Consider the following 26,831-nt stretch of genomic DNA (forward strand, 5'->3'; position numbering starts at 1 on the left):
ACGGTTGTATAGCCTACTGAACCAGACTAAGGGACCATTTTAAATGCTTAGGAAGCCTTTGCAGGTGTTTTGTCGTAATTATTCTAATTTTCTGAGATAATGACTCTTGGGTTTTCATTGTCTGTAAGCCATAATCATCAACATTAACAGAAATAAACCCTTGAAATAGATCACTCTGTTTGTAATGACTCTATATAATGTACGTGTTTCATTTTTTGTATTGAATTACTGAAATAAATGAACTTATTTATGATACTCTAATTTATTGAGATGCACTTGTGCATACATAGACATATGTGCATACAAAGAGCATCTTCATACAGACTTATGCATACAAAGATCATATACAGAGTTACACATATATACCTACTATGAGGCCATACATTCTAATGTCTTCACTAATATAAACTACCAGGATCCCATACATTCTGATGTTTTTACTAATATATGCCTACCAGGAGCTCATGTATTCTGATGTCTTCTTCTCTAATATATACCTACCAGGAGCCCACAAATTCTGATATCTTCAACAATATATACCAGGAGCCAATGCATTCAGATGTCTTCACTAATATATACCTCTAGGAGCCCATACATTCTGATATCTTTACCGATATATACCACCAGGAGCCCATAGATTGTGATGTGTTCACTAATATATACCTACCAAGAGCCCATACATTATGAAGTGTTCAGTAATATATACCAATCAGCAGCCCATACAGTCTGATGTCTTCACTAAGATATACTCCCAGAAGCCCATTCATTCTCATGTCCTCACTAATATATACCACCAGGATCCCATACATTCTGATGATGTCGCTAATATGTACCTACCAGGAACCCTTATATTCTGATGTCTTCACTATTATATGCCTACCAGGAGCCCACGCATTCTAGACACACATAAAGAGACAACACAGTAGATAAATACAAACACAGAGATACACACACACACACACACACACACACACACACACACACACACAGACAATAGAGGACTTGCCACCAGTGCATCTCCTGTTCAGTTCTTCCAACTCCAACAGAGTACAGGACTTGTGGTGACATCACGGTGACATGAGCAATCCCATTGTTGTCATGTCACCAAAGATCCTGAAGCAGTCTCCATATGGGAAGCTACACTGATAATGCTATTATCAATGTAGCTCCTGCTGCAGACACTGGGGGCCCCCAAGGGTGTGGGGGCCTTGGCCAATTGACCAGTTTTCCCCCTCCCCCTAATGTTGTCCGTGCCTCTAGCGATAATGTCCTGTTGATAAAACAGTTATTTTATCAAATCTATACCAAATGTCCCAGTAAGTGACACAGCGCTGAAATCAAGGTCTCAGATTAGGTGGCAAAAACCTGATGACAGATTCCATTTCAATGTAAGACGCTAAGCTAAACACTTTCATGCCTGACATTTCCTAGTGGATTATTAGAGATACAGGGGTTACATACTAGGTATACAACCAACTTTCCATGGAAGCATGAATGATTGGGAGGCACTGGGCATTAGCCACATTGTGATTTAGTTTTGGTGGCTTTAAAAAGCATATGTCATGAATAGCATAAATAGTATACAATTGACACCTAAGAAGAATATCATTTCATTTTCGGTCTGATTATTTTTTTCTTTAGAATAGACATAAAATATTCCTCTGCTGGACTGGTATTCTTGAATAGATAAAATGGCATCCTCCTTTTAGGGTAATTGAAATACTATGTCCCAAGAATGACAAAAGTATTTTAGGAGTGATACCTTTATAGGCTAACCAGAAAAATTTTATTAGCAAGCTTTCAGAGCACCAAGGCTCCTTCTTCTGGCAAATTACAAATGAATTACTGAGACCAAACACAACATTTAAATGAATGTTACAGCAGGACATGGAAAGATGATGCCTCCTAAAAGATAAGCCAAGGAAATCAAATTAATTTTTTTCTTAGAAATGCAGATGAGGTGGAAGTGGTCTGTTCAGATCACTTCTGAGGTTCTTCTGGTGGAGGTGTGAAGTGTGTCCATGTAGTGAGTCATAAAACCAGATGTTAAATTGAGTCCTTTTGTTAAGGATCCAAACATCCTTATCAGTTTACATTCCCAAATTTTTCTCTCTCTGTCATCCTTAAAATGACCTTTCAGTATTGATACTTTTAAATCTGTCATACTGTGTCCCAGTCTAGAGACATGTTTACCCACAGGCGTGTCCAGTTCATTTTTTATTGTGTGCCTGTGTAGATTCATCCTTGTTTGTAGTTTTTGTTTAGTTTCCCCAATATATGTTCCTCCAGGGCATCTTGTGCACTTTATCATGTATACCACATTGGAGGATGTACATGAAAAGAAATCCATGATCTTGTAGTCCTGATTTGTGTTGGCTATGTGGACCGTATTTGTTGGTAAAATGTGGGTACAGCTCTTGCATTTCTTACCATTACAGGGAAATGTGCCCGTCTCTGATGGTGATGAGAGGACACTTCTAACAAGGAGATTCCTTAAGTTCGGGGGCTGTTTGTAGGAGAGAAGTGGTAATTCTGGGAATATTACTTTCAGTCTGTGGTCCCTGTGGAATATGGGTTTAAGATCAGCACCAATTTTCCTTAGGGTACAGATGTAGGAGATGAGTTATTTTTTTAGATGCAGTTGTCTAATACTTAGTAACAGGCTTAAACGATCTGATTATGTTTTCATTTTTATGTACCTTAGGTTCGATGAATCCCCAAGACTTTTTAAGGGAAGCACAACTTATGAAGAGTCTCAGACATCCAAGGCTTATCCAGTTATATGCAGTGTGCAGTTTGGAAGAACCAGTCTATATTATAACGGAGCTCATGAGACATGGCAGCTTACTATCATATCTACAAAGTAAGAAATAATTCAAATTGTATGGCTTTCACAAATGTGATTCTGAATTAAATGTACACAGTTCCCAATTCATCAAAGCTTTTCCAGTAGAATTCTGGGTGAAAAGCTTTGAAAAGTCATAAAATTTTGGGCGCTAAAATTTTGTTCCAAAGTAAAATTTGTGGAAAGGTTCACGGTGACGCATACTACCAGTCTGACACTCCTGAATCATTAAGATGCATGAAATCTATCAACAGACTTTACTATATAATTTGACAGCAGCATGATGTAGGGGCTCACACTGGGATTCCAATGATGTGTCACTTAGTTTACTGGATGCAGTATTTGTGAGAAAAACCGTTTTCTTTGCTGCAGATTTAGCAGAGCTTGGATTGTAACCCCAGGAAAAAAACACCTCTGTGTGTCAGTTTTCTTGGTACATTGTGTAGTGACAGAGAGCTGCTAATCAGTGCTGGGTGCATGGTTGAACCAGCAAGCAAGACAGCTAGTCAGATAGCGATAATCTCCTGCTGATAAAATACAGAATTTATTCCTCCACAGTAAAATATAATTAGAAAACAACAAAGGCATAGTAGGCACCAGACTGACAGTCTCTCACCTGCTATGGGTGCTCTACACAATGGGTTTTTATGTACTGTACTTATGGACACAAACAACTTGGACCAAATTAGACTTCCCAATGTTTTATACATTTTTGGAAACATACAACAGTTCATCATCTTAATTATTTTCACATATACCACACGTACCTATTATAACCTTTGGTGCTATTCACTTGTCCATGTTTTTACATGGACATGTGGCTATGTAAAATACACAGAAACATGTCTGATTTTTTCCAGTATCACAGATGACAATGGTTAACACAAGTCTACAGGGTGCTTTACACGTTGCGACATCGCTAACGATATATCGTTGGGGTCACGGTGTTTGTGACGCACATCCGACGTCGTTAGCCACATCGCAGCGTGTGACAGATAGGAGCGACGATCAACGATTGCAAAAATGGCAAAAATCGTTGATGGTTGACACGTCTCTCCTTTTCATAATATCGTTGGTGGTCGTGTGTCCGTAACCAGGGGAGTCCCAGCAGGATTTGATGAGACATGTGTGGGAGGACGTAGAGAGTGATGTTCTCGGTGTGCAGGGCACCGATACGTAGTTCTACTGGCTTAGTGATCCACGAGATGGTGTCAGAGAGGGGTCTCCCATCTACAGAGGTAATCACAAGGGGTTTGTCGAGTGGAGTAACCGGCACCTGGTACTTGTCCACCGTGGCCTGCTGGATGAAATTGCCTGCTGCCCCGGAATCGAGGTACGCCTCGGCCGTGATCCGCGTCTCTCCCGTTGTCACTTGAACAGTCCACGTAACCGGGTCTGAGAGAGTCCCAGCACCTAGGGTGGCCTCTCCTACCAACCCTAGGCTTTGGAGTTTCCCGGCCTCTCTGGACAGGAATGTAGCAGGTGTGTGCCCTCTCCGCAGTAGAAGCAGAGACCCTTAGCGAGCCGTTCTGCTCAGCGTTGTTCGGACTGCCTCAGACGGTCAATCTGCATGGGTTCGTGGACAGAGATGCCAGACGATGCCGACTGAGGTACGACGGGCTTCTACGGAGGAGAGGAATGCCGTATCGGACGTCTCTCGCGGGACACCTCTTTGGATCGTTCCTGAAAACGGAGGTCAACGCGGGTGGCTAGTGCAATTAGGGCATCCAGAGTGGAAGGAACATCGCGACCTGCCAGCTCGTCCTTAATACGACTAGAGAGTCCTTCCCAGAAGGCGGCGGTGAGGGCTTCATTGTTCCACCCCAATTCTGAGGCCAAGGTGCAAAAGCGGATGGCATATTGGCCCACCGTCAAGGTCCCCTGATGTAGCCTGAGGAGTGATGAGGTGGACGCGGCGGCACGTCCGGGTTCGTCAAAGGTGGTTCTAAACGCCTGCAGGAAGTCCTGGATGTTAGCAGTTACAGGGTCCTCCCTCTCCCACAAGGGGTTCATCCAGGCCAGTGCCTCACCCTCCAGATGGGACATCACAAACGCCACCTTGGCTTGGTCGGAGGCAAACAGGTGCGGAAGCAGCTTAAAGTGGAGGGACACTGATTCAAGAATCCTCTGCAGGTCTTAGGATCTCCGGCATATCGGGGTGGAGAGGCCAAGCGGAGTTTAGAAGCTTCCGAGGAAGCCACCACGGGAACTGCGGCCGTGGACTGTGCTGTAGAAGCCTGAGATGCCAGGGACGTGGCAGTTGCTTGCAGCGTGTTCAGGCGGGTATCCACCGAGGACATGAAGGCCAGCATGTGGGACTGGGTGTCGCGCTGTCGTCCGAGTTCCTGCTGCAAGTTGCCCAGCTGGGCCGCTAGTGCTTCGGCGGGATCCATGGCCTGTTCTTACTGTTAGGACCAGGTGGACGGGTAGGCCCAGGAGGTGGATCCACTGGGCTGAACACCTCACCGAGGGCAAGGTGCCCGGTAGCCGGAGCACTACGGGTAGAAGGACAGTCCGTTCAGAGGAGTGGAGTGAAGAAGTCCCTGGGACCACGGAGTCTCTGAAGGTAGTCCGGGTGATGGAGCTCAGGTTCGGAGGCCGAAATGATGTCAGGCAGAATCCGGAACCAGCGGAGCGAGGAGGTGGGTCACCACACGGATCCAGGGATCAGAGATGGTATGGACTGACGAGATGGCAGACAGTCACCGTTCGGGGTTCGGGAATCGTCAGGACCGGTTGGCGAGACAGGAGCGACTCTACAAGAGAGATAGGTAAGTATGGAACAAGACACAGGGAGACCTGACTCCTAGCTTAGCAAACACGAAGAACAGGCCCCGCCCACTTGGAAAGGATCCCCCTATATACCCTGTACCTGATTCTTCAATATCCTGTTGGAGGACACTGGCCCTTTAAGAGAGGGTCAATGACCGCACGCGCGCCCTAATGCGCATGCGCGAGGCCCGGGTGCCAGAAGCCAGAGCAGGGAGCGGTGCACAGGAGGCAGGAGTGCCGGGCTGGCTCAGCGTTGCCGACGGGTGCCGGGAGCGGGGACCGGGCTGCCTGGAGACCGCAGGTGATGGGGCATGGAGGCTGTGGAGCGGGGGACCGGGAAGCATGGCACGGGAGCGACGGAGCGTGACATGAGAGCGGGGAAGCATGGCAGGGGAGCCGGTGAGCAAGGCAGGGGAGCCGGGGAGCATGGCAGGGGAGCCGGGGTGCATGGCAGAGGAGCCGGGGAGCGTGACAATATGAGTGCTGGATTTTTGAATTTATTGATACAGGGGTTGGACCCTATCCAGGCACCATTAACTTTGTTGGAGTGCCGCACTACCACATATTACTGTGCAATAGGTGAAGCTTGAGAAACCTCCAGTACTTTTTTTTATTTGCATACAAAAAAAAACTGATGAAAATCTGATGTAACAGGGTATGTAATGATGGAACAGGGGCCCATAGGCTGGCCCTCAGACTCTAGACTCTGCACTGTCCCTTATCTCAGAGGTAAGCTTGATGGTAGCCAGGTCCAAGCCCCCAGCATAACAATGACTCTTATCTGAGCCCTAACCCTTCTCCCCCTCTCCCCAGCAGGCCAGAATCACAATAACAAAACCCCACAGAAATGACATGGACAAGGGAGAACGAAAACTTGTACACACCGCACTCAAACAGAAAGGAGAGACAATATGCGTATAGAGGAATAAAGAAAAGGGAAGGAAGTAAACGCACAATATGCAAACTTCCACACCACTCAAAATTGCACCACAGATCACCATAAACAGGATCACCACTAAGACCAGAATCGCTGGAGCTATGCAGCAGCTATTATTGATGCATACTGGAAGAAACCCCATACCTTAAATTGGAAGGAGGCAGCTGCACATGGCAATTGGGAACCTGAACTCCTAGTTCCTGCTCACCAGTCTGCTGGAATTAACTCCTGCAGGGCTGAAGACCAGTGAACCTGAATCAACCAATGAATGCCCAGTACTACTTAAAGAATTCTGAAGCCTCGGGTTGCTTGTCTGACTCTGTAGTATGAACAGTGTGTAATGTCACCATGTCACCAAGTGTGTGCAAAGCTGAACATCGCATGACATCTGATGGTAAAACTGACACATTGACCAAACACTAATGAAAATCTGATCAAAAACTCTGAGGAAAATTGGACTGTTTTTTTACATAAAAGAAAAATCACTGAGGCCTGAATGAGACCTTGAAAACTGAGTGAAAATTCCATGTCTTAAGTCTAACATCAATTTATAGGGAGCTTGGTATTCACTATGTTTTATGTACTGGCATCTTCCAACATTATAATTATTATTGATTATTGTATATCTCACTCTCCGAAATGACTGCCTTCCCCACTCCCATTCCCTATTGTGTGTTACTTGTTTGGCCATGCACAATTTATTCCTACACACAGCCTGACCATTGCATCAGGATAAAGAATCATCCACGCTTGTACGTCCTTTGTGTGGACAGTTTTTTTCTGAGTGTGTTTCTGCTTAATAGCTTTCAGGGTTTTTTTCTAATTGAAGCTTTTGCATTCATCTTTCAGATCAATGTGTTGTATAGATGCTTTTTATAGGTCTCCTCTAACGTGCAATGCACACCAGTTTATTTTGTCACTGACACATTAAGAAAACTGGGCTCTACTAAATTAAAAGGTCAAACCGATAAAGAATAATTGTTACCGAAAAGCCCTATTAATTATATGACAATTACAAGACGACTGCAGTTCAGCAAGTTCACAGTAACAGTAAAGTCTCTTTACCTTGAAAAATGTGGATGCATTTGTTCCTGGTTGAAATTGTATTGCTTTGCTCTAGACAAGGATGTGAAATATTGCAGTTTCAGGGAAGAAAAGTTGAGGACATTTAATGAATTACTTTGGCAATAACAAAACTTTGGCTATTAGCAGAATACCAATTACTTACAGCCGAAATGAAAGGCGCTATCCCAATAATAAAAACACCTGATTGCTTGTCATGAGTTACTTATTGTCCATTTTATGGTTATCTCTGATGTCTTCAATGTAAATTGATCTGTGCACTGTACAGAGCAAAGTTTCATGAAATAAATATTTCATCTACAGTAGATATAGATGCATATGTATGTACACACTACTGCGCAAATGTTATTGGCAGGAGTGCAAAAATGCTGCGCAATAAGAATTTATTCAAAAATAAAAGTTTTAGTAGTTTGTTTTTATCAAGTAACAAAATACAAAATACAAAGTGAATGAACAAGAGAGAAGTCAAAATCAAACCAGTATTTGGTATTACCACCCTTTGCCTTCTAAACAGCATCAGTGCATCTAGGTACAGTTGAATACAGTTTTTGATTGGAATCTGTATGGTAATTGTTCCAAAAATCTTGGAGAACTAACCACAGATCTTTTTTGGATGATACATATTCACTACGTTCCCCAACTACGGGCGGCTCTGATTGGCTGCTGGTAGATCACACCCCACACCCACCCTCTCTAACAGCGCATGTGATTGGCTGCAATCACAGGTGCTGTTTGTGGCCTTATACTGCAGTGTAAAATAAATAACTATTCCTTGAATAGTAGTGCAATCCCTATTATTTCTGCATGTGTACATTTTTTGGTTATGAATATTTCCCATTTCATAAACATTTTTTTGGCTCTAACATCTTTGTCTTTCAGTATCTAATCACCCCTACTCCAAATTTATATCCTTTTAGTTGCTTCTGCAACTTAACACTAGAACTACTGAGGTAGTCATTTTGACTACTTTGCACCATGTATTTCTATATAGGTGTCACGAGTCCAGTAGTTCTAGTGTTAAAGGGGTGGTCTAAAGTCCAAAGTAATTTTCTTCCTAAATCCCTATTTGGTACCATAATCTAAACTGTTTTCTAATATGCTTGAATTAAAAACTCCCTACCATTCCCTACAGCGCACAGTGCACATCGCGCTGGGACTAATCCAGCCCACTGATGACGCTTCATTTCAGGAATGGGACAGAGGCTGCAGCAGTTTTCCTAAATATGTTAGTATGCAGGCATGACCATATATAATTATATAAATCAGCTTTTGACTTTGAAAATTGAGAACAAGTCATTAGTCAAAAAAAGGACTTCAGATGCAGGGAAATGTTGAAAAAAAAATTCACTGTGTATGCAGTGAAACTATGTTTCTTCCACTACTCATTAGTTAATGACTTTATCGTCTTCCTCCTGCCCTCCAACATTCTCCATGGAGTTTAATTTCCCTACAATATAACACAGCAATCCTGAAATACTGTTTGTGACACAGAGGAAGAAGAACTTGGACTTAGGAGTGGCCGCCCTTCCATGCATCGTCTCTGATTGTCTCCATATGGTGAGCTGGAAACTTTGGTTATTGGACTGTTTGTGACACAGTCCACTTTAACTCATTTACAAATTTTCTATACAGAACAGACCCCGGCCACCTTATTTGTCACATGTTTTACTACGGTACTATATAAAATAGGTTATTTTAGTTCTCATCTCTGCCAAAGGGTAATATTTTCCTACAGAAAGCTTTAATCTGTGCTTATGGTAGATATGATCGTTTGTGTAATTGTAATTTCTCCTCTACCTTACTCAATGTCAACCATATGTGGTCATCAAAATGCCTGAAATCCCATTGAGGCTTAATTCCACTTTATTTCCAAGAGTCAAAGAGTTTATTTATCTTGCCCTTGGGTAATGTCAGTGTACACCAAATTGGAAGATACTCTACTTCCAATATAATTGGAAGATACTCTACTCACAAAAAGCTAGGGATGTTTGGCTTTCAAACACACTCTAATCTTTTCAGGTGAACTTATAAAGTGATTATCTCTAAACTTTTGAATGCACATGTCCAGCTGTTCAATATCTCAGTGCTTTTTGCACAAGTTGCTGTTCTCTAACAAGGAACTTAATGACAAAATTCACAACAGGTGTTTGATCTATGAATCATCCAATACATTTTAAGGTTCAATTAGAATTGCTATTTAAACAGCCCTTCTCATCATGCTGTTCACATTTTGACATCATGAGACCAGGATGACAACTAACAATTGATGAACAGTACCTTCCCATTGTGAGGCTTCAAGCAGGATGTTCTCAGGTGGAAGTGGACATTGGGTTTTGAGTGTCATCAGTAGGTTGCAACAGATATACAGAGAGACTGAAAGAGTCACAGAAAGACATAGAAATGGAAGTCTTTTGGCCACCTCACACTGGTGACCTCTTCATTGTGAACGATTCCCTTTTGAAAAAGATGATGAATTCAGCTTAGTGTCAGCAGCAGGTTGCAACAGAGATAGAGAGATACTGAGTCACAGTGGGCTTCAGTGCTGTTCACTGATGAAAGTTGATTCACACTAAGCAGAAATGATGACCTCAATGTTATTGCAGATGTCGAGGAGTTAAGGGGGCTTTACACGCTGCAACATCGCTAATGCGGAGTCGTTGGGGTCACAGAATTTGTGACGCACATCCGGCCGCATTAGCGATGCCGTTGCGTGTGACACCGATAAGCGATTTTGCATCGTTGCAAAAACGTGCAAAATCGCTAATCGGCGACATGGGGGTTCATTCTTAAAAATCGTTACTGCAGCAGTAACGAAGTTGTTCCTCGTTCCTGCGGCAGCACACATCGCTCCGTGTGACGCCGCAGGAACGAGGAAGCTCCCCTTACCTGGCTCCCGGCTGCTATGCAGAAGGAAGGAGGTGGGCGGGATGTTACGTCCCGCTCATCTCCGCCCCTCCGCTGCTATTGGGCGGCGGTTCAGTGACGTTTCAGTGACGTCGCTGTGACGCCGCACGGACCGCCCCCTTAGAAAGGAGGTTCGCCGGTCACAGCAACGTCGCCGGACAGGTAAGTATGTGTGACGGCTCTGGGCGATGTTGTGCGGCACGGGCAGCGATATGCCCGTGTCGCGCAACAGATGGGGGCGGGTACCCACACTAGCGATATCGGGACCGATATTGCAGTGTGTAAAGTAGCCTTAATCCATCAGGCACTGTTTTTACCAGACAAGCCTTTGGTGGTGGGGGTGTTACAGGGTGGACAGGAGTGTCTAGTCAATACAGAACTGCCGTACACTTTGTGAATGGTGACAAGCACCTACTGGTTGAATAACATCATTAATCCCGTCATTGTGCCTCTGCATGAACCACACATGCCTAATTTCATCTTCATGGACAACAATGCTCCACCTCATCAAGGTTGCATCATTAAGGAATGGCTGATGGAGACTTGGGTACTTCAAATGGAGTGGCGTGTACTTTTTACAGACCTGAATCCCATAAAAAACCTGTGGGATCAGTTGAGTCGCTGTGCAGAGGCTCATAACTCTGTATCCCAGATCCTCAATCACCTGAAGACTGCCCTTCAATAAGAGTGGGATGCCATGTCTCAGCAGACCATAACTCATTTTGTTAACAGCATGAGACATCATTGTCAAGCTGTAATTGATTCTCAAGACAACATGACAAGTTATTGAGACATTGACTTTTTTCTTTGGGGGGTATCCCAATCACTGTTGTTAGCTTTTGTTAAAGTTATTATTGACATTTTGGGATATTTCAACAGGTAAATTAATTTTTTTTGATGATTTTTCCTGAAATTCTCTCTAAGTGGACTGGCATATTGGCACCAGCTCCAGGACAAATTCAGCCTCCTGCCTCCACGGAATAGCTGATGTACATCAGCTAAGATCCAGAAGCTACCACTGACACACAGCGATCATGTAATCACTAGAACACGAAAACGAGGCAATGTCTCTACTTCCTAAACGGTGTACACAGCAATCAGAAAGGCAGAGGTGGTAATTAAACCTCTCTGCGTTCTCTATGGGAAGTCCGTCTGTCTCACACAGCTAGCTCCCTATCCTGCTTCTGTGTGGTCTCCAACAGTTGGCTCCACAGTCTGCAGATGTATGATTTCTTTCTAAAACATAATTGCAAATCATATGTAGACAGCGCGAAAGTTTTAAAATGTCGTTTGCTTTGCATGTTGTTAAAGATCTACACCACATGGATCCATAATAGGTCATGTGACTGAAGCTAAAGAAATGTACTTTTTGATCGCATAGCTGACAATGTTAATGACAGCAATAGTATTAACTTATAAATGTTTGAGTGCAGATGACATGAAAAAAATCAAATGCTTTTACTCTGTGGTAAAGTACTACCTAACTTCCTATTTATTTGATATTTCAGATGACAGTGGTGCGACAATAAAAGCACCCCAACAGGTAGACATAGGTGCACAAGTGGCATCAGGAATGGCTTATCTGGAAACGCAAAACTTCATCCACAGAGATTTAGCAGCTAGAAATGTACTTGTTGGAGAGAATAGTGTATATAAGGTGGCTGACTTCGGACTTGCCAGAGTTTTTGAGGTAAATGTATAGACATAAGACATACTGTTTCATCACAGATGTGGTATTTTATGCTCTTTACTCCATGATAATGTGTTGCCGACATCGTGGACTCCATAATATGCGTTTCTCATTCTTGATTTCTTTTTAAGGATGATAATGTATACCAGGCCACAAATGATACAAAACTCCCTCTAAAATGGACAGCACCAGAAGCAATCCGAAAAAATAAATTTACGGTTAAATCTGATGTTTGGGCATTTGGCATTCTTCTTTATGAAATAGCAACATATGGAAAGATGCCTTATCCTGGTAAGTTCCTGGTCAATGCTATAAATAATCATTATTTCTGTTATGTAATATTTGTGAGACTTAAAGGGGTATTTCCATCTCCAAGATCCTATCCCAACATGCAGTAGGTATAACAACAATAATCATATTAGCAAATACCTTCAATTTGAAATGAAGTATAGGTCTCCTGATTAGCTATGTCACTTACCTCATTTGCAGGGCATTGCAGTAGCTAAGGTATTCATGGTTATGACCACTATCACATTGTCACTATATGAGTGATCATAATTATGGATCCCTTAGCCATTGCACATGAGGTAAGCAACAGCTAATCAGGAAAACGTTCTTACATTTTTAATTGGCGGTATTTGCTATTATTATTATTTACACCTTCTACATATTGAGATAGGATCTTGGAGATGGCCACCCCTTTAACTGTTTAATAGAATGTCATTAGGTTTTTGGTTCCCCAATTGAATACAGACAGAGACCTGCATTCTAATGTTAAGTCATTTACTGGACTTCTTGCTGTAGTTTTGATAATACATTGTTTTGTTTGCAAAAGCTCCGCTAGTTCTCTCATGATAAGTTCTTACTATGTAGTCCTCTGTATTCATGAGCTTTTGCTTTCCCCACCCACCACATACGATTGACAACTTTTTGCTTATGCACAGTGTAGGCAGAAAGCTATCAGTCATGTGGATGGGAATGTACAGAGCATAACATTGAGAGGACTAGCAGAGAAGCAGCAGATAAAACGGTGATTTTACCAAAGCTACAAGTCCCTAATCTTGTTTTACATTGGATTCAGATTGGGAAGCAATCTGGTGATATATAATGCTTACCTTTCCACAAAAGTGTACACTATTAATAAAATGCAAAGGACTAGTCATTTAAGTACTATCGTATGATTTTAGTCAATTATAATCAATAACCCAGCACTGTAAATTATTTGGAGGTTCAAATACATAAGAAAAAATATGTCCATTTAGAACTAAAATCAGCTTGCAAAATTAATTTTTCCAAGGCATGATTGTGGCAATGTACAAGAGTATCATTAATTTTTATAATTCTGTACAATTCTTGACAATCTATTAACCTCTTTACAACCAAGGACCTACTGATACATCCTTGGTCACCTCCCTCTGGTTACCGTGGGCTCCCACAGTGATCTCGTGGTAATCCCTACATATCTATGATCTGATCAGCAGACATGTGTGGCTAACAGGTGCAGGTGGATCAAAGATGCCACTGTGTTGTCATGGTAGCATGGGGTCATCTGATGACCCCTGAGGTTGCGATGACTCATTTCCTGTAAGAGCTGACAGAGCACCAGCACTCACAGGAGATGAGAATTTCTGCAGATAAGAGCGATGCTACTTTGATCAGCAAAAATGCACATGCGATCGGACTGTGCAGTCATAAAGTGCCATAGGGGTACTAGTAAAATAAAAAAATGTAAAAAAAGGTTTTAAAAATATGAAAAAATAAAAAAACCTAAAAGTTCAAATCACCCCCCTTTTGCACCATTGAAAATAAAAGTTAAAAAATATACAAATATTTGTTGTGGCCGCTTTCAGAAATGCCCGATCTATCCAAATATAAAATCAATTAATCTGATCGGTACACGGCGTAGCGAGAAAAATATTCCAAATGGCAAAATTACGTTTTTTAGTCACCACAACATTTCTTTAAAATGCAATCACAGGCGATCGAAACATCCCATCTACACATAAATTGTATAATTTAAAATGCCAGCTCAAGATGCAAAAAATAAACCATCACTGAGCCCCAGATCCTGAAAATAGAGAACGGTATGAGTCTTGGAAAATGGCAAAAAAGCTCTATTCCTTTTTTGACAAACTTCTGAATTTTTTTTACCGCCTTAGATAAAAGTAAAAGTATACATGTTTGGTATCCACAATCTCGTACCGACGTAAGGCAACATACTGACATGTCAGTTTTACCATAGAGTGAATATGGTGAATAAACCCTGGAAGATAATGGACTCTTTATCTTTTCAACCCCCCCAAAACAATCGTGCAATTGCACTTTTGTCACTATTTCTCCACATTTGGATTTTTTTTTCCCCATTTTCCAGTTCACTATATGGTAAAACTGAAGGTTTCATTCCAAAGTACAACTGGTCCCTCAACAAATAAGCCCTAATAAAAAAAAGTTATGGCTCTCAGAAAAAGGGGAGGAAAAAACAAAAATGAAAAATGGAAAATCGCCCAGTGGTAAAGGGGTTAAAAAGTTCCAAATCAATAGGCAACAAAAGGATGTAAGGTTAAACCAGAGGGCATTACTTCAATAAGTAGATACAAGCAATATATCTACCATGTCACCAGCTTCATAGCGAATGACCTCTGAGTCAGTAAATATTGCCGTATTTGTGAGTACTTAGTAACTTACACACCAGCAAATGAAAATGGCAGTCCCCAGTGACTGTGGAAAAAAAAATAATAAAAAACTGTTAAAACAGTGCATTTAATTTTGTATTAAAAATAACTGATTTAAATAATTATCAATGCAAAAATAAAAATTCCCTTAAGGAAAGGGCTTCAGAAAAGTATGCTTATGTGCCATGGAGAGATGATTTGACCTGATGAAGGGGTCTGTTTTACCTTAAAATGTAATGTCCAATAAAACTGCTTGAATTATCTCTATTTTCCTTGAATCTTTATTATCAGCAACTCAGCCACAATAAGCGCCAACTCTTCCAGGACAATATGTGCCATGGTTAAGCTTCTAGGTAGTTTTTAACAGCAGGAAAACAGTTGCTGCTACTTTTTCAGGGTATGTGCCCATGTTCAGGATTTACTGCGTCCTGGACGCAGCGGATCCTGACCTGTGGGGCCGTGAGTCTCCTCCGCAGGAGAACGCAGCTGCTTGTAAACACAATCAGGGTTCAATGCGCTGTGGTCTCTCACTTGTGTTTTCCCTACAGAGGACGCATGCGAATATGCAGCAAACAATTGACATACTGTGGCCTCGGAAAGACGCACCACAGGTCAGTTTTCGCTGCAGGCCTCACACACACAGTGGACACGAGATTTGTAGAAATCCCATCCCCTATGCTGTACAACACAGCGTTTTGGACACTACATCAAAAACACTGCAAACACTGATCGTGGGCACGCACCCTCAAGGAGGAAAAATGAACCAGCACATTCACTGGGCGCATAAAGTAGATAATATGTTAAAGGACGTCTAGAGACTAAAAGTTTAGTTCAAATTCTTTTAATAGGTGTATAAATATGTTACTTGATTAAGGCCAAAATATAGTAACAAATACCAGAGATTTATACATACATATCAAATAAGAAAGGAAGAGGAAATAACATCATTGGGTCATGGCAAAGGTAAAAAAAACACCGATTAGAGAAATAAAAGCACATGCGAATTGGTTGAGGTAGTCTTTATTGCAATCAGTCACCGGAGTCCAGCACTGCAATGGTACTACGTTACCCACTGAGCCCCTGTGCAGCAGCACAAATGAACAATTCATTTAGTGCGATGTATAAAACACAGACAAGTAATTAACCAGCAATATTACATAGTAATTATATCAATAGAAGATCTAGACACTTGGGGAGTTTTAGCCATTTCATTTAGTCCATTCGGCTGGAGGTTTGAGGATTTGCTGGTCTGCAAAGATTCTCTCTGTCTGGCTTAGCATGAAAAAATCGCTCACATCTAGAAAAAAAAATGTTTTTCATCTATATAGTCAACTGTATGTGATCCTTATTGCATCCATGTGGAATCCATTCTTCTACATCAGCGGGTTTTAGAATTTACAAGAACAAAACAGTTTCCAAAGTTACAGAATTGCGATGTATCTGTAGGAATCGGATGCTGTACGGTTATTATATTATCATGATTGTTAAGACATTGTAATAAAGGATTTGCTATTTTGCTTTAAAGAAATTGTCCAGTTACCAAAACTGATTTTTTTTTTTGATAAATCTTGCTAATATGTGCCCCTCAACACATCTATTATGTTTTTTCAGCAAAATTACCTTTTATTGTGCACTAGCAGCACACGGTCATTGCTGGCTCCAGCTCTGATGGGGTTAATCTCTCCTCTGACTTCCTGTGTTCAGTTCCTACAAGTCCCAGAATTCTTTGTGGCTCTAGGGCGGTGTCTAGCTTATCTAACACACCCATTGTGTCTAATACACCCACTCTGCTCTCCACCCAAACCCTCCTCCCTGCCTCTTCCCTGTGTGGATGCACTGAGAGAAATCACAGAGACAGCAGCAGCTCTGCACAGCCAGGGGAAGAAAGTGTGTGTGCGCGTATATACAGTGTCTGTGTATGTGTGCGCGTATATACAGTGTGTGTGTATGTGTCCGCTTTACCTTGGCTGGTGATCCAATTTTGGGGGAGCCCGTGTTTTTTGTTTTAAATTATTTATTTAATTTAAAATAACAGCGTGGGGTGCCCTCTGTTTTGGATTACCAGCCAAGGTGAAGCTGCCAGCTGTGGTTTGCAGGCTGCAGCCGTTTGCTTTACCCTAGCTGGCTACAAAAGATAGGGGGACCGCATGTAATTTTTTTTATTATTTATTTATTTTTTGGCTAAATACAATGCTAAGCACCCCTTAGTGCCACATGAAAGTCACAAAAGGGTGCCAGCTTAGAATATGCAGGGGGTAACACATTATATATGTATTTCTTATCTATCTATCTATCTATCTATCTATCTATCTATCTATCTATCTATCTATCTATCTATCTATCTATCCATTCATTCATTCATCCCTCTATCCCTCTGTCTCTATATCTATCTATTCATCTCTATATCTACTCATCTATTTATCTTTCTTGCTGCTTACCTTTTTTGTGGTCCGCAAAAAAAACGGAAGGCACGCAGATGTCACACGGATGCCACTAGGATGCATCCGTGAAAAAAAGGACTGTTTTTTTGTGGCCCGCAAAAACGGAACGGTCATGTGAATGTAGCCATAACAGCAGTCGCTGCCTGCTGCCGGTCACATGTGACCGTGTGCGGGCTGTGTTTGTGGGCTGTGTGTACAGGAGCTCAGCTGAGTTCAGATCAGCTGACTCAAGTGTTGGCCGATCAGGCTGGGGCCACACGGGGATTACTGCGATCCCCTCGCATTACACTCGACTCACGCTCAGTACAGCAGAGCTGAGTGTCATGCGTGTGTCCCTGCGACTGAGGTCCGACTCTGCGAGCAGACCTCAGCAGCGGGGGCGGACCGGCACTCGAGGGGTGGGAGGGATTTCTCTCCCTCTCTCCTCCGTAGTCCACCGATGTACCGCAAGTGCAGTGCGATTTTTCTCTTACCACATACACTTGAATGGGTAAAAGAGAGAGTCTTGCATTACAGTGGCAGCATGCTGCAATTGTTTTCTCGGTCCAATTAGGGCGGAGAAAATAATCGCTCATGTGCACTGACACACAGGCTAATATTGGTCCGAGTGGAATGCGATGTTTGATCGCACTCCACTCGCACTGTTTTTCTCAACGTGTGGCTTAGACCTTACTTGTTCTATGTCCCCCTGCATCCATCACAGCGTGTGCAGGCTGGAGTTCAGCTGAGTTCAGATCAGCTGACTCCAGTGCTGGACTGAACTCCGCTGATCTCACAGCCCGTACACGCTGCAATGGATGCAGGGGGACACAGAACAAGTAATCGGCCGACACTGGAGTCATCTGATTACTTGGGATGAATTGAGCAGTAAAATGCTCTGGTGCTCGATGGGCGAAGCCCATGTCGATTTTTTTTTTAAAATAACCGCTGCTTGGTGTTACTTTCACTGGCAATAGAAATCCAGGGAAGCATTTTTTTTTAAAGGTTTTTGCCTGAAAACTTTTTTAAAAAAATGACGTGGGCTTCGCCATATTTTTGTATGCTAGCCAGGTACAGCAGGCAGCTACGGGCTGCCCCCAACCCCCAGCTGCCTATTTGTACCCGGCTGAAAACCAAAAATATAGAGAAGCCCTTTTTTTTTTTTATTTCATGAATTTCATGAAATAATTAAAAAAAAAAAATGACATGGGCTTCGCCGAATTTTTGAGTCCAGCCAGGTACAACTAGGCAGCTGGGGATTGGAATCTGCAGTGAAGGGTGCCCAAACTTTCTGGGCCCCCCGCTGCGAATTGCAGTCCACAGCTGCCCCAGAAAATGGCGCTTTCATAGAAGCGCCATCTTCTGGCGCTGTTTCCAACTCTTCCAGTGGCCCTGGTGGCAGGTGGCACGCTGGGTAATAAGGGGTTAATACCAGCTATGTTTTACCAGCTGGTATAAAGCCCGAGATTCTTAATGTCAGGCCAAGTTTGACCTGGCCATTAAGAATCTCCAATAAAGGGTTTAAAAAAAAAAAAAAGACCACACAGAGAAAAATACTTTATTAGAAATAAATACACAGACACAGTAGGGACTCCATGTTTATTACTCCCTCTCACCCCTCCACGATGGAGAGATTTCTGTACTGACCATGCCAGGAGAGAGCGAGGGAAAAGAGAGAGAGAGCGAGGGGGGAGGAAAAGAAAGCGAGGGGGGGAGGAAAAGAGAGCGAGGGGGGAGGAAAAGAGAGCGCGGGGGGAGGAAAAGAGAGCGAGGGGGGAGGAAAAGAGAGCGTGGGGGGGAGGAAAAGAGAGTGCGGGGGGAGGAAAAGAGAGCGCGGGGGGGAGGAAAAGAGAGCGCGGGGGGAGGAAAAGAGAGCGCGGGGGGGAGGAAAAGAGAGCGCGGGGGGGGAGGAAAAGAGAGTGAGGGGGGAGGAAAAGAGAGCGAGTGGGGGAGGAAAAGAGAGTGAGGGGGGAGGAAAAGAGAGCGAGGGGCGGAGGAAAAGAGAGCGAGGGGCGGAGGAAAAGAGAGCGAGGGGGGGAGGAAAAGAGAGCGAGGGGGGAGGGAAAGAGTGCGGGGGAGGAAAAGAGCGGAGGGGGGAGGAAAAGAGAGTGCGGTGGGGAGGAAAAGAGAGCGAGGGGGGGAAGAGAGCGAGGGGGGGAAGAGAGCGAGGGAAAAGAGAGGGGAGAGGAGAGAGGCATAAGAGGGGGGCAGAGAAGAGGGGGAAGAGGGGAGGGGGAGAAGAGTGGGGGGAGAGAAGAGAGTGGGGAAAGAACGGGGGGGGGGGCAGAGGTGCTCTTTCACCAACTGTCTCCACTCTGTGACTTGTGGTGCAGGTGACAGAGTGCAGACAGTTGGTCCCATGCAGCAGGACAGGTGGCAGAGCACAGCGGTGACATGCCTGTCAGTGTCTTGCTGCATCCTGCTGTGCTGCTGGGAGGAGCAGATTATCACACTGCCTGACACCGGCCGCTCTCCTGACATCACAGCAGAGCGGGCAGGTGGACAGTGTGATCACATACTTACGTGCAGGGGGAGATTCAGCTGAAGAACCCCCCCTGTACTGCACACTGGCGCCCTGTGCCTCACCATCTGCAGGACGCCGGCTCCACACTGACGTCCTCCGGCTCCTCCCCTCGATGCTGGGCTGTGATGTGCGGTAGTTACCGCCCACAGCCCTGTCACTCAATCTGAGTTGTGCCAGCCTCCTCTGACGTACCCGTCTTGTTTGAGAGCCCGGAAATGCCGGGACGTCAGAGGATGCTGGCGGCCACAGCTCCAGGGGGTCATGTGACAGGCACTGAGCGTGCAGGATAGCGCCGCTCAGTGCCAGAACTGGAAACAGAAGACAATGGAGAAAACGCCTAGAAAGGTAAGTAGAACTCCTACAGAAAATAAAAAAAATGGGTGAACCACCCCTTTAACAAATTAATTGATATTCTTTATCCCAGCCCAGTAGCTTAGTGATTAATGAGATCCCATGCCTCCTGGATTTGGTGTCCTTTTTGTTTTGTTTTTGCACCTCTACATTGGATATAAATCTAATATTTTTTAGCTAAGTGGATGGTCCACAATTCTTCTCCATTGTAAGTCTTCTTGAAGACCACACTTCCTTGTTAATACTAGATTTATATACTTGGAGGTTTGGGCCTGTTTCAAAAATTGAAAGGCATAAGAGCAAAAAAAAAACAAACAAAAAACAATACCAGATTCAGGAGAACATCAACATTTACAACAAGTAAAAAAAATACATATTTATGTTACTATATTATGGCTTTAGAAAGACACTCTACCAAGCCTGAAAAACATGATAGCCAGATCACTAATATTGATGAGAAAAGGCCCGTTTTGTATTATTTCATTCTAAGGGTACTTTCACACTGCGTTCCAATCTCTGTTCAGTGGTTCCGTCGGGGCTTCCATCTGAACCCCCCCAAAAATGGGCTTCGGACGTACAGTTAGGTCCAGAAATATTTGAACAGTGACACAATTTTCGCGAGTTGGGCTCTGCATGCCACCACATTGGATTTGAAATGAAACCTCTACAACAGAATTCAAGTGCAGATTGTAACGTTTAATTTGAAGGTTTGAACAAAAATATCTGATAGAAATTGTAGGAATTGTACACATTTCTTTACAAACACTCCACATTTTAGGAGGTCAAAAGTAATTGGACAAATAAACCAAACCCAAACAAAATATTTTTATTTTCAATATTTTGTTGCGAATCCTTTGGAGGCAATCACTGCCTTAAGTCTGGAACCCATGGACATCACCAAACACTGGGTTTCCTCCTTCTTAATGCTTTGCCAGGCCTTTACAGCCGCAGCCTTCAGGTCTTGCTTGTTTGTGGGTCTTTCCGTCTTAAGTCTGGATTTGAGCAAGTGAAATGCATGCTCAATTGGGTTAAGATCTGGTGATTGACTTGGCCATTGCAGAATGTTCCACTTTTTTGCACTCATGAACTCCTGGGTAGCTTTGGCTGTATGCTTTGGGTCATTGTCCATCTGTACTATGAAGCGCCGTCCGATCAACTTTGCGGCATTTGGCTGAATCTGGGCTGAAAGTATATCCCGGTACACTTCAGAATTCATCCGGCTACTCTTGTCTGCTGTTATGTCATCAATAAACACAAGTGACCCAGTGCCATTGAAAGCCATGCATGCCCATGCCATCACATTGCCTCCACCATGTTTAACAGAGGATGTGGTGTGCCTTGGATCATGTGCCGTTCCCTTTCTTCTCCAAACTTTTTTCTTCCCATCATTCTGGTACAGGTTGATCTTGGTCTCATCTGTCCATAGAATACTTTTCCAGAACTGAGCTGGCTTCATGAGGTGTTTTTCAGCAAATTTAACTCTGGCCTGTCTATTTTTGGAATTGATGAATGGTTTGCATCTAGATGTGAACCCTTTGTATTTACTTTCATGGAGTCTTCTCTTTACTGTTGACTTAGAGACAGATACACCTACTTCACTGAGAGTGTTCTGGACTTCAGTTGATGTTGTGAACGGGTTCTTCTTCACCAAAGAAAGTATGCGGCAATCATCCACCACTGTTGTCATCCGTGGACGCCCAGGCCTTTTTGAGTTCCCAAGCTCACCAGTCAATTCCTTTTTTCTCAGAATGTACCCGACTGTTGATTTTGCATGTCTGCTATCTCTCTGATGGATTTTTTCTTTTTTTTCAGCCTCAGGATGTTCTGCTTCACCTCAATTGAGAGTTCCTTAGACCGCATGTTGTCTGGTCACAGCAACAGCTTCCAAATGCAAAACCACACACCTGTAATCAACCCCAGACCTTTTAACTACTTCATTGATTACAGGTTAACGAGAGAGACGCCTTCAGAGTTAATTGCAGCCCTTAGAGTCCCTTGTCCAATTACTTTTGGTCCCTTGTAAAAGAGGAGGCTATGCATTACAGAGCTATGATTCCTAAACCCTTTCTCCGATTTGGATGTGAAAACTCTCATATTGCAGCTGGGAGTGTGCACTTTCAGCCCATATTATATATATATAATTGTATTTCTGAACATGTTTTTGTTAACAGCTAAAATAACAAAACTTGTGTCACTGTCCAAATATTTCTGGACCTAACTGTATGAGCTGAAGGGGCCATTGACTATAGTGCAGACAGAGTCACTATGTGCTCTGCTGTACACCATTTTTGGGTATATACTCATTCTGCAGGAGAACACCCAGACACAGTCTACTACGTCTGGGTTTCCATATATGCCAAAATAATGCAAGGCAGAGGCTGCATCTGAAACCTCTTTTGTGGGGATGGGGGTGTTTGGACGGCCGCCCCGATGGGACCACTGAACAGAGGTCACAATCCAGTGTGAAAGCGGCCTAATACTTATTGACCATATCCATCACTCCACAAGTGATTGCTATACCTGCATATCAGGAGCCTGTGAAAAAAAGAGTGCAAAGACAATAACATGAGAAATGCCATAAATAAAATAGACCAGAATTTCCACAGACAATTAGCAATAAAAAAAATATTTTTTTTGCAAAATATTGGAAAAAGAGGACAATAATGCAACAGAAATATAAGAGGGACTTTTAGCATCAAATAATTTTATATTAGCTATCTTTCTTATTTTATATATATATCTATATATATATCTATTATATATATATATATATATATATATATAATAGATATATATATAGATATATATATATTATATATAATACATATATACACGCATATGTAACGACAATAACATGAGGAGTGTAAATGGTTACAATAAATAAGAAATTCCATAGAAAAGATTTATCTATTTAGAGATTTAACAAAATTGTATTCATTTGATTTAATTGTATTAAAAATGTAATTGGATTATATTTTTAATTTTTATTTAATAACATGTTCCCAGTAATACAATGAAAGCAAAAAGGTTAAAACAAACAGTCATGAAAAGAATCAGCTTCTTGCAAAAATAAGGTGGAAAGTAGAAAAATATAAGGGAAATATAAAAGGAATGGATTCAGAGTTTCATAGCTTACCATATTTTATGTTTGTTAACTATTTTTCATCTTTTGTTTCCATATATTAACTATGTGAAAAGTATGAATAAACAATAATGTGAGGAGCATAAATGAATAAAATAAATCAGAAATTCCATAGGGTTGATTGCCAGCGAGAAGGAAATGTTCAGTGTTGTCCTTCTCCGTGAATCTTATTAACCGGTGGCTCGTAAAACATTAGACAAAAAAGAGCCCGCATTGATGAGATCACATTTTCATTTAATTGAAATTATCCATCTATTATTAAAATAAGGCAAAGCATTCTTAACATATTTCTGTAAATTTTACTTTCATTTGAATTTCTTTAATAAGAAACCCAGCATGCGGAGAGCAATTATAAATATGGTTTACCTGCGGTTTCTCCAGCTGAGCAATTTCATGTTTTTTAATTGCTGATCAAGGTCTCTTTACTTTAAGTGAAAATACAAGGTCATCATGTACTTAAAGGAGTCCCACAGTGCACATTGATTGAAATGATTCCCTTATGTAAATTTTAAAATTACAAGTTTTTTTTTTAATTGTTTTGTGCAGGCATGAATGGGAGGCAGGCAGTAGAAAAACTTGAACAAGGCTATAGGATGCCGAAACCCTTCAACTGTCCCCAGGACCTTTATAACATCATGTTGGAATGTTGGAATGCAAATCCAGAAAACCGGCCAACCTTTGAAACCTTACAGTGGAGGCTTGAGGATTATTTTGAAACAGAATCCTCATCATACCACGATGCAAATGCATTCGCAGTCAGCTAGAATCCTATAATAAGAGGGAATGAAAATCTAGGAGACTTGTTTTATATATTCTTAATGAGACTAAGTGACTCATACTGAAAAAGGATATCAAATGTTTTACAATTGAAGGAGAATCAAAATCAACATCATTTCAACAAGTCTCTGAACTGAGAAATCAGTAACTGAAGAAAACATTCACAGGACATTAAAAGCTTGTGAAAGAAATAGCACTTTCATATGAGATAAGCACTCCAGAGGCATACTGTAGGCATTTAGAGTTTACAGAGAGTTCAAGAAAATGTGACCTTTCTATGAATTTTCCTTATAATGGTTTTGGTATTCCAACATATAGTACATAAATATAGTATAATTGGAATATATAATATATAAGCATGGAAAGAAAGGTAGATTGTCTCAGTACACGGGGCATACGTTTTACCTTCCACTAACAATACATAGAGAGTACCTAAAATTCCTGATAGCTGCAATCATGTAAAGTTGGTCATACGTTGAGCCTAAGGGTACCGTCACACTTAAGAGACGCTCCAGCGATCCCACCAGCGATCTGACTTGGCAGGGATCGCTGGAGCGTCACTACATGGTCGCTGGTGAGCTGTCAATCAGGCAGATCTCCACAGCGATCAGAGATCAGCCACCAGCGATCCGTGTAACAACCCTGTGCTTGGTAACCGTAGTACACAGGTTACTAAGCAAAGCGCTTTGCTTATAGTTACCCGATGTGTACCTTCGCTACGTGTGCAGGGAGCCGGCTTCTACAAGCTGCGGACGCTGGTAACCAAGGTAAATATCGGGTATCCAAGCAAAGCCTTTGCTTGGTTACCTTATGTGTACCTTGGTTACCAGCGTCCGCAGAAGCCGGCTCCCTGCTCCTTGCACATTCAGATCGTTATCTCCCACTGTCAAACACAGCGATGTGTGCTTCACTGCGGGAGAGCAACGAGCAAAAAATGAACCAGAGCAGTGTGTAACGATCAGCGATTTCACAGCAGGGGCCAGGTCGCTGCTTAGCGTCACACACAGTGAGATCGCTGATGAGGTCACTAGTATGTCACAAAACCTGTGACTCAGCAGTGATCTCGCTAGCGATCTTGCTATGTGAGAAGTACCCCTAAGGCTGGAGTCACAGTTGCGTGTGATTCGCACAAGGATAGCATCGCATCGCCTGGACCGGCCACCCACTATTTTGACAGGAGCTGGTCAGCTTCATGTGTTTCTATGAAGCTGACCTGATCCTGTTAGGAGAGCCAGTGACGAATGTGGGCGATGCGGTACTCAAGTGTGACTACAGCCTTGAAAAGGACCTTTCATCATTTTTTCCATGTTGAGCTGGATACACCTTGTAATAGTGGCTACAAAGCAGAATAATTTAATTTTTTTTTTTATTTCACTTCTCTATTGTGTAGATATTCGCAATTCAATTATTTGGCACTTAATAACTTATCTTTTAAGGTCAAGTTGGTGTTATCAGATCGCAACTCATACATGAAGAAGTACATACTCCCAGGGAAAACACCCACCTGCACTTAAAAAAGTTAACCTGTTAGATGCCAAATACTTTGATAGCTAATATCTTTGCAATGGAGAGGAAAAATACAAAAATAAACAACCTTACAAAAACATTTTATGCACTTTGCAGATACTATTGCACCATGTGTCCAGTACAACATGAACAAGTTGGTGAAAGGTCCTTAATCTGCCCAGTTTTTAAGTTCTCATTCTTCTCTTTATGGAAGATGTCAGATACAGAAGGATTCTTTCTTTCCATGGGTGGTAAGCAGTTGCTAGAGATATCTGGCAGTGGCTTATTACCTTTCCATTATTGAAATAAATGTACAAGCTCAGGCAAGCTCAGAATGCAATTGGCTGTGGGTCCAACTGACTATTTGTAAAGCTCACCATGGGTTCTAGCCAAGAACATACCCCGATGCCAGTGTCCTGGTCAGCTGGCAGCAGGTGTGTAGATGAAAGATTTTCTACGAAGAAGCACAGTTTCACAATGAATAGCAAAATCCATTCAGGCATGAGAGTAGTGGAAAAAAGCTTTATTGCAAAGTAGAGAATAGTTCTGGAAGACCATTATTAGGTTGGTATTGGTTACTAGCTAACCAAGGTTGCACAGTTAAAGGTATCCCCTTTTCTTCATGCCTACTGTAGCTCCTGCAAGGTGATAAGGACAGATACCCAGGTCACAGTTCCAGGGATAGTCCACAATATATAGTCAGATAGATAGTGGTTTACATGAAGGCTGTGTAGGTGAATGTCATTTCCCGGTTCAGTATTGGAAGACAGGGTTAGAAGGTTAGGCCAGCAATGGTACACATCAAGTGAGTTCAGATAGCCATAGAAATGTAAACAGAAAAATATGGAGGAGACCCACCACAATGACTGAAAATCAAGCACTGAAAAATTGCTACACCTCAATACTGCATCTTGAGCCACTCAACAGACAGAATCAAGGAAGCAGAGAGACGTAACAACCTGACGTTATGTTGACATCAAAGTTTCAGATGGGTTAATATGCTTCTTATCAGGATGATGTAGTATCATGATGGCAAACAATTTAGTATGGCCAACCTTACATGCGTGACTTTACATTTCTTAGAAGCATAAAAATATTGGTAAGTTGTAGATGTTTATAAAATACACAATCCACACCATGAATAAATGTTTTAAGGGAAAGGGAGAAAACCCAATCCAAATTGTCACCTGGTATCACAAGCAAGGTTT

At 42.4% G+C, this 26,831-nt stretch overlaps 1 protein-coding gene across 1 annotated transcript in view; it reads left to right on the plus strand.

Annotated features, from left to right (window-relative positions):
• The window catches only part of FRK (fyn related Src family tyrosine kinase), a 166,398-nt gene extending 141,730 nt beyond the window's left edge, over positions 1-24,668 (plus strand). The window contains exons 5-8 of the mRNA XM_075338332.1: positions 2,705-2,863; positions 12,050-12,231; positions 12,363-12,522; positions 23,887-24,668. Coding sequence (XP_075194447.1) covers positions 2,705-2,863; positions 12,050-12,231; positions 12,363-12,522; positions 23,887-24,104 — 719 coding nt within the window. The 3' untranslated portion in view covers positions 24,105-24,668. The remainder of the gene's footprint in view (positions 1-2,704; positions 2,864-12,049; positions 12,232-12,362; positions 12,523-23,886) is intronic.
• Positions 24,669-26,831: the final 2,163 nt, after the last annotated feature.

The sequence above is a fragment of the Anomaloglossus baeobatrachus genome, chromosome 3 (assembly GCF_048569485.1).
Source record: "Anomaloglossus baeobatrachus isolate aAnoBae1 chromosome 3, aAnoBae1.hap1, whole genome shotgun sequence".
Classification (NCBI taxonomy): Eukaryota; Metazoa; Chordata; class Amphibia; order Anura; family Aromobatidae; genus Anomaloglossus; species Anomaloglossus baeobatrachus.